The sequence below is a fragment of the Microchirus variegatus genome (genome assembly GCF_963457635.1).
Source record: "Microchirus variegatus genome assembly, chromosome: 18".
NCBI classification, from domain to species: Eukaryota; Metazoa; Chordata; class Actinopteri; order Pleuronectiformes; family Soleidae; genus Microchirus; species Microchirus variegatus.
In genome coordinates, this window is record NC_139819.1 from 10,022,214 (window position 1) to 10,031,159 (window position 8,946).

Consider the following 8,946-nt stretch of genomic DNA (forward strand, 5'->3'; position numbering starts at 1 on the left):
TGGGCCTTTTTAAAAAAAAATTGGGAAACTTGTACGTTATGCTCTTTAAAGACAGACTGCTTTTGACAAAAGCACAGCATGTAACATTCTTTCTGAGGCTTGATGTGGCTTATGGGAAGCATTATTTTAATTTCAAGCAACAACAGTACCAATAAAGATGATGGGGAACATGACAATGTGTGCAGTTGTATATTATTAATACCAGCATTCGTTCGCTGTGTTTACACATTGTTTAGTTCAGCGCAGTTTTACAACAGTGGTGGTGTGTCAGACCTGTGGTGGAGTTTATTTCTACAGGATTAACAAAAGGCTATCGTGAGAAACCGAGTACTAAATTCCCTCAGGATGTTCCTTCAAGTATCCCAATTGCAGTTTTTCCCACTCCAGGTTTCCCTGAACCAGCTCAGTGATTGCGATCACTGTGTTCATCACACAAACCCACAGCCTGGTTCTTTGTTTTCTCGCTGTAACGTCGAAGCCCTGATCAAAAAAGGTCGCTCCACATTTCATACGTCTATATCATACAGCATTATTTTCCTGCCTTACAGGCTCGAGTAACAAGTTTCTGTCAACGCCAGCCTTTGTAGTTTGTGCGTGATCAACAAAAGTTGGAACAGCTGTAGGCATTGTTTGCGTTCATTTTTTTTGAAATCTTTGTTTACTTTCATCGCTGAAGGGAAACTGTATGCTAATCAACTTCTTAACCTGATACATAATTGGTCTGTTTTTTATAAAATGTACATGATTATTCAGTTTTTGCCAGGGCTTTTGTTTGCGCCTCGGGGGGCAGTTCACTGGGAAAGTAAATATCCCTTTTATTCAATTATCTGGAAAAGTTCTTCAATACATATATATACTGTAAGTCACTTTGTAAAGGTCGTAGAGGAAGCAGATGTTTTACCCCATCTGCATCAAATGCAGCTCCGAAGCCAAAATCGCCTCCTTTCATGGCCTCGACCAGAGCGGTGGCATAAGTCAGGCTGGGCTCTGGAGGGCAGCCGCCAAAGTCCTCCAGAGGAACACAGTTCACCGCAGAGTTAGCTGGGGCCCCCAACTCGTCACACAGGATCCTACGTACATAGGGGCCCATCACTGAGTGGAGAGGAGAGAAAAGGATGACGACAAGAAGACAAAACAACCAGATAATCGACAGTGGGTGATGATTTCCCCTCACCTCCGTTCATTGCATCTATGTGTATCTTTACTTGATCTGGTCCCGTGAGGAGACTTTTAATGGCGCCGAAGTCAAAGATGTTCCTCAGCAGCTGTAGGTAGACCTCGACTGAGTCGACGATCTCCACTGGAAACACGAGAGATCATTTTCGTTGCATGGCAAGTGTGCATTTTTAGGGAGTGAGTGAGTGAGTAATGTGTTGTACTGTACCTCTGAAAGGTTTGAACTTGTTCTCCAGGTCAAATTCTTGTCTTCCCAGCCTGGAGAGGTCGATGCGGAGATCGGGGCAGATGGCGTACTCCTCGAGTGTTCGACTCACCTGGTGGATCTTCTCCATCACTGTATCCGGAGATGGACCTGCCGACAAAATAAGGAGATGAGCAAACTCAAACGGTACTTCCAATCCAATGACAACCCCCCCCCCCCCCCGAGTCTCCAGCTCCATCCTTTTTCACCTCCGTTTGCCACGTTGAACTTGATTCCAAAGTCTCCGCCGGGGCCTCCTGGGTTGTGACTCGCTGTGAGGATGATGCCACCGATGGCCTTGATCTTCCTGATGATGCAGGAAACGGCCGGGGTGGACAGGAGGCCGTTGTGGCCGATTACGAGACGACCGATCTGAAGACAGAGACATGAGTTGAGGATGTTGTTGGCTCACTTTCCCGAAGATGGTGCCTGGAATTCATGGTTTACGTGCTACTTTTAAAGCGGCATCCCATAATAGCTCTGAATATCAGCTGTATATGAATTGAAAGTGTCCTCACTGTGGAGGAATGTGTGCTCCTTACGTCAGTGTGTATCCTCATAACATTCCAGGCATAAAGGACAGAGATGTTTATTACACAGAAATATGTCATTAGAAAGTCACGCACAAAAGAGCTGTTATAAACTTTTTCATCACGAGCCAGTGTTTAAATAAATAAATAAAAAAAGAGATATCTGCACTATTTCCCGTCTGACTTTTGGTCCAGTGCCATATAAGAGGGGATATCCAGAGTGGACAGTTTGGGCCAGCAGAGATGGAACAGGATGGGGGCACACGTAGGCAGGAAAATAACGCAGGATGGATGGAAGTGCTGATAAGACGCACGTCAGGAGACATTTGGCTGGGCCAGCAGAAAAGCACACCGATCTCAACAACAAATTATATTCCCTTCAATTTTTTTTTTCTTTTTTCCTTTCCTTTGGAACCTGACCAAGCCAATCACGAAGATCTCAGAGAGCAAACGTTTTAAATGAACCGTGGGGATTTTCCTCCACTCTGTGTCTGTCTGCCTCTCACTTGTCATTTATCTGCTGCTGGCACTTTGATGTCAGTCACTTTTAGGGGTGAGCGATTAGTTTGCTTGTTTCTACACCACAAACCATCACTTTTACTCATGACTGGACATTTCAACAGAAGTTTGTGAAGAGATAAAATCTCTGCAGGCAAAAGTAGTGGAGTACTTTTTAAGGACTGTTTATTGCTCTGTTTCATATTTATAACAGTTAATGCACTGTGAATACATACTAGTGTTCCTAATGTGTAAATAAGAATCATTTGAATTGAACTGAATTCAAAGAAATACATACTAAATAATACTTAATTACAGTATCTGGTACAGGCTGCTGTGACTCTTGAATTTCTCTGTAAGTATTTCTCAGCTTGTGGCATGAAATGAAAGGTCCTTTAATGACTTGTACTGAGTCGGGACTGATTTTGCACGTCTTATCTGAAGCTGTTTACATTTTAAAAGATACACAGGAAAACATTGATTCTGAAAATAAAGTATGTTATTATGCTTCAATCATCTATACTGTTCTTTTCTTACAGTTTTATATTTCAAAAGTTAAAGTTCTAGATACTGCAACACATCCATCTACCTATCAAAGACAGATTGTATCTGTATTTTTAATCTATTTTATTTAGATTTAATCTTGTGACCTTTTAGGTTGTCACGGTGGCCACCTGCAGGGGTCCAGACCCCCATGTTGGACATCCCTGAACAGCCTTCTGTTTATACCTTTATTGGCCAAACTTCATCATCATCACTCTTGGCAAGTTTATTTAGCAGAGACTATAAAGGTGTTTCCATTACAAATCTCTTTCATTGCCTGCATTATCACTTGTGGGTTATAATTGGAACTGACAACATGGGTCCCAAACCATCACCACAGTGAAGCTACATGGTACAAGGCATAATCTGTCCACTTATTAAACACTTAGTATCCATGTAGCCATGGACTTAAAGTGGGAAAACACACCACTGAAACTACACAAACCCACTTGAGACCCATGATCTGAGCCTAAATGGGGCCCATATGGACATGCTGGCTGTGGATGAATCAAGATTAAAACTAACTTAAAGATGAACAGTTGGTTAAAATATAATGTAGTTGCAGAGAATCTCTCGTCTTTCCTAAATCTCTTCTCCTCTTACCCCATTGGCCGCTGCCATCTGCACGATGACCTCTGTGGCAGCTCGGCTGAAGTAGCGGCCGTCGCTGCCCACCACCATGGTGCAGCCCTGTCGGTCCCGCAGGTCGATGGAGGACAGGAGGCTCTGGATGTAGTTCTGCAGGTAGTTCTTCTTGCCCTCGAACACTGCGGTCTTCCGCCGCAGCCCGTTAGTGCCGGGCCTCTGGTCGTCGAAGGGGGCGGTTTGGACCGTCACCACGGGGATGGGACTCGTCTCCATCCTCCAGCAGGAGCCTGAAGTGAGGTGTGGAGTTCGGCTGAGGCTGGTACAAGATCTCAAAGTTAAGTCCTGCAGTTTGTAAAACCACTTCTTCTTGATAAGCAGTGGCAGCAGCTTCTCTAAAAGACGTGTTGTCTCTACATGGAGAGCTGCTGCATCCCTCACTGGTGGAGTTCACACAGGGACCAAAAGCCTCCACTGCTCTGCTGCTGCCTGTCACACACACACAGAAAGAGAGAGAGACAACTCCCTCTTTTCCTAATAAGCCTGAACAAGTGAGTGAGGAGGGGAGAGAGGGGAAAAAAAAGAAAAGAGAAAAGACCAGGGAGGGTCAGAGTCTTCAAGGCCCACAATCAGCTGAGCCTCAGGACAAAAATAGACCAGTGACTGATGGCAGATGGGAATTGTTTCAATCCCAGTCTGAAACCGGACACTGTCTCCTATCTGTGCTGTCCGCACTGTCCACCACCAAGACATGAGCAATGGTTGACTACACTTTTAATGCATAATAAAGAAAAATCCACTTGTTGTTTAGTTGTTTACAGGTCATACAATAACACATGGTGGATTTCAAATGCATAAAATAAATGATTTGACTCTGTGATATTGTATTTATTGTTTGCACTTACATGGTCAGCCTCACCTCTGACAAGAAGTCAGCGTCAAACTCTGGTAGCAGGTGGGTAAACACCACCACCTAGAGGCTTTAAGAAGAACTGCACCTACAATCATAGCACTGCATCATTAAACACCAGCAACATAATATCACAATATCGAGGTACACAGTTTATCCAACACTTACCGATGATTTATCAAAGTAATTTATAATTTTGGACATAACTCAAATTCCCACTTTGTTTACATGTAAACAAAACAAAGTATTTTAAAATTACATAATATTTTCATCAGCCACATTTGTGTGTCTTTAAATATGTTTGGTTTTTTTGTTCAACAGAACAAAGAAAATATATTTGAATTAATTAATTAAATTGAAGTTTTTATTTGTTTGTTTATTATCACGCACCTGCAATGCCACCAATGCCCACTAGTGGGCCGTAGGGCGCTGGACAACAGAGAATCACGTTGTTGTGGCTGTGATATTTAAATTGTATTTAAGTATATACACATTCCAAAAACGTGTAGCATGATGATAGCAACTTTAAATTGTTCAATGAAACATTAAAAAAATAGGTTCAATATTCTATTTCACTGGTAACTTCAGGATCACACACACAACTTGTTTATCTCAGATGTGATTTGTTTTAGTTTAGTTAAACAAGAGGACTTGTAAAATATTTTTAAATTCTTAAAAAACAATATAAAAATTGTTAGGTGTTTTTATCAGTAGGAATTGCTTTTTTAAATCATGCACATTCATTTGTAAGTTAGAAAACGTTGTCTCAATTATAATATTTTATATACTAATGCCATTGACGTGTTTGGTGTGTCCAGATAAAGGAGCTAAAGCACAGCAGATCATTTTCACATATTTATTTTTCACAGCTTAAAAACAAAACAAACATTCATAAAGGTCGAGTTCCCTCTGCAGCATGTTGCACAAATATATTATTATTATTACCACTTATCTTATTTACAATGGAATCTTTTTCAGATATCACTCTGAATGTCAACTCACATAAATATCATGCAATGTAAGGCATTTCTTTAAGAAATTAACTATAGTTTAAACATACAAACACTGAGAAGCCTCTTGAGGCCAGAGGCTTCAGCAGCGAGGATAGGAGAGTCTGAGGCGCTCGTTTATGAGGGCAGCAGAGTTCAGCATGGCCGGAGGGCAGAATGGAGTCCTGGGAGGCTGCACAAGCGTCGGAACCAAACCGGCAGCAGAACCTGACATGAGGTGACCGTAGAGCAGAGCGCTGTGTGGGTTTGGGTTCTGTGGGGTGAAAGGTGAGGGTTTGCTGATGATGCTGTCGATGCTGAAGGAGCACTTTAAAGGGCCAGGCTTTGGCACAGGCTTTGGCACAACTGGCTCTGACGCGCAGAGCTGCGCTCTGAAGTCTTGAGGGCCGCTGCTCTTGCCCTGGTTGTTCAGAGTCTGTGGCAGAAGGTGATAGTTAGAGGGAGGCATCATGATGCCCTCCTGCAGGGGCATGTACCGGAGAGCAGCGGTGGGTGGGGAGCTAACCTGGCCCTGAACACAATATGGTTGCCCGTAAGGCCGATGGAAGTTCACCCCGGAGTAAAACACAAGTCCGTCTTTGCCAAACTCGGGCTGGTTTCTTTTGAAGCGCTTCCTCCGGCGCAGGAAGCTGCCGTTGTCGAACATGTCTTCTGAAGCCGGGTCCAGAGACCAGTAGTTGCCTTTTCCCGGGTTCCCAGGCTCCCGTGGGATCTTGATGAAGCAGTCGTTGAGGGAGAGGTTGTGCCTGATGGAGTTCTGCCAGGCGGGGAACTTGTCTCTGTAATAGGGGAATTTGTCGCTGATGAAGTCACAGATGCCGCTCAGAGTCAGCTTCTTCTGCGGACTCTGCAGGATGGCCATGGTGATGAGGGCAATGTAGGAGTAAGGAGGCTTCACCGAGCTGCTCTCGGCTTTTCTGGACGGCTGTGCGTCTGCGCAGAAGTTGCTCTCGCTTTCCCCTGACGAGTCAGCGCCTGATGAGTCGAATTCAGCACCCGATTCTGCCGAGGAGCCGGCGTCTGTTGCGCAATCGTTTCCATAGAAACGTCCGTGTGTGGGTTTATCCTCGCCCACTATGTCGATCTCATCCTCCTCCAGAGGCAGGGCGACGTGTTGTGAAGCTTCAGTTTCACTGGAGAGAGTCATGGTCACAATGTTCACAGACGCGTAGAAAAAAAAAAACTCAACTGTGCCAAAGAGGCAAGTTAAGTTCGCCGTGCGTAAAAACCAAAGGTCGTGCGTAAAAGCGCATCTGGCGTCTAGTTCTCCGGACACGTTCTGCTCCAGCTGTTCACTGTGATTGTGAGGGCTGAGGCTTTATATGTTGAGAGGCTGCTGCCCTGCAGGCCAGTCCCTTTCACCCTGTAAACCTATCAGCGCAGCCCCTCACAGCGGGGAGCACGAGGGGAGAATACAGGTGGGGAGGGAGCTCGAGTGCGCATGGCCCATTCATGCAAAAAAAAAAAGAGCACAACTTCAGGGGTGAATCCTTGTATTTGTGTGATTCAATGACATTAAGAAACAGCTGGTATGAGAGTCAACATCATATAAATTTAAAGATATAATCAATATAATCAGTGAAGGGCGCTTGATTTGTTGTTTTATTTTCGTTAATTACCCGCCCAACATAAACACACACAGACAAGGATGTTGGTTCATACAGATGCTTGCAAATTAAGATGATAAACTGTCATGTGACATGTTTTCTTTAATCATTTAATATATTTAAAAAATCGTGCTGCAGCACAGTGGGAGGTGGGAAAGTCTTGGCAATGCAACACCACGCCTAACCCGTGATAAGAAACCAGGTGTTTCCCATAGGAACCCCTGCGGGTTCGTTTAGTTTGCCACCTCTGGATGCCCGCGGGTGATGTGGCCATGAAAATGGCCGTGGCAGGACGCCCCGCAGCCAGCGAAGAATAGAGGCAATGGTCGTCTTAACGAGACCATCAGCATCAGAATCGAGAAGGAAACGGCTCAGCTGTTGAGTGCGTCCTGGCCTACAGAGCTCAGCTCCGCTTTTACGACCGGGATGAATAAGCAGCAGAGGAAAACCTCAAAGCAAACCGGTTCAGCGGCGGATATGTGTTAAGACCGTGCTGCTAAAGCATCTCCATTGCAAATGACCGAAGTTGGAGAAACTCCACCTATTTCCTCACCGGGCTGCGCCAACTCTGTGTGTGCGGATATGTGTGTTTGAGAGAGAGGGAGAGAGAGCTGTGTGCTTGACCTAAGGATTAAAGGTCCACTTTGTAAAAATTCTGATGAAATTATTTTTCATTTAACAGAAATTAAAGATTAAAATATGTGTACAAAAATGACCAAGACTTAGTCTTTTTCTGATCAGAAGTGGGTTTCTACACTGGCCCACATTGGACAAAATAAACATTTTGGAGTTTTCATGATAACTGATTGCCAACTTCCTGGTGAGAAAATAAGAAATAGGGGGGCAATTATTAAATGAAATCCCATTCTCTTCCTCTCATGTACCTTATATAATGCACTTTACACAGGTTACATGACCCTCACACTACACACTTTCACAGTTAAGTAAAAGATGCAGTTTTGTTGTTTTCCCAATTGCATTTCTATGAAACTTTCTATCAACATAGTCCAGGATAGTCCAGAGGACCGGACAGCAGGAGGAGGGTTTTGTCCGATGCACTTGGAAGGGAAGTGTGAGATGAAGGAATATGAAACTACACTATTAAACGTTGCTAAATTGTACATATTATACCTTTATATTATAAATACCAGAAGGTATAAAGGTTGTATTTGAGTGTTTCAGTAAAGGTATATCAATCAATATCGGCTAAGTATTATTTTAATCATTAAATCAGACGATTATGTAACTTGAGAGTTTATGCACTGTGCCAACATACATTGAGATAAAACACATGTGCCTCACATTTAAAAATGTTGTAAATTGATTTTAAACTGTTTCTTTTTTTACTAGTTTTGACCATATCCCCAGCCCTAGTATTTAATTTTCAGTTAAACACATTATTTTTTACTTAAAATATAAAAGGGCATTGCAGCAGACGTAGAATGCAATGTGGATACAGACCATAAGTGTTTGATATAAGCTTATTTAAGTAATTTAGTGTATCATTTTTTGCTATATTTTATCAGATGAAGTGGGAAAAAGTCTTACCATGTTGGCCAGAAAACAATCAGCATCGTACTGTATATCCACTGGCTCCACTGTAGTAGTTCATAATAGACATTGTTACTGGTAATCTAAGTGAAGCTGAGCCATTGATGTGAAAAAAAATAATCCTGACTCACGAGACAGATTATTTACACAAAAAACACATTACTGGGAACTAGTTTCTGACATTATCAAACCAGTAAATACCTGATACCTTATACCTAAATAGCTATTTCACTGAGAATAATGAGGTTTCCCACAGGTTTGCCTGGCTCAAGCTAAAGTCTTATTACTAGTT

At 43.1% G+C, this 8,946-nt stretch overlaps 2 protein-coding genes across 2 annotated transcripts in view; both read right to left on the reverse strand.

Annotated features, from left to right (window-relative positions):
• The window catches only part of pgm5 (phosphoglucomutase 5), a 28,740-nt gene extending 24,678 nt beyond the window's left edge, over positions 1–4,062 (reverse strand). Inside the window, exons 1-5 of the mRNA XM_083905268.1 lie at positions 3,595–4,062; positions 1,630–1,792; positions 1,385–1,531; positions 1,175–1,300; positions 902–1,092 (exon numbers count right to left, since the gene is read on the reverse strand). Coding sequence (XP_083761394.1) covers positions 902–1,092; positions 1,175–1,300; positions 1,385–1,531; positions 1,630–1,792; positions 3,595–3,852 — 885 coding nt within the window. The 5' untranslated portion in view covers positions 3,853–4,062. The remainder of the gene's footprint in view (positions 1–901; positions 1,093–1,174; positions 1,301–1,384; positions 1,532–1,629; positions 1,793–3,594) is intronic.
• A 1,516-nt stretch (positions 4,063–5,578) lies between these two features.
• Positions 5,579–6,643, reverse strand: foxd5 (forkhead box D5; the record flags this gene model as incomplete). The annotated part of the gene is made up of 1 exon (XM_083904476.1): positions 5,579–6,643. One exon carries the CDS (start codon positions 6,641–6,643, stop codon positions 5,579–5,581), a length of 1,065 nt encoding a protein of 354 aa, XP_083760602.1.
• Positions 6,644–8,946: the final 2,303 nt, after the last annotated feature.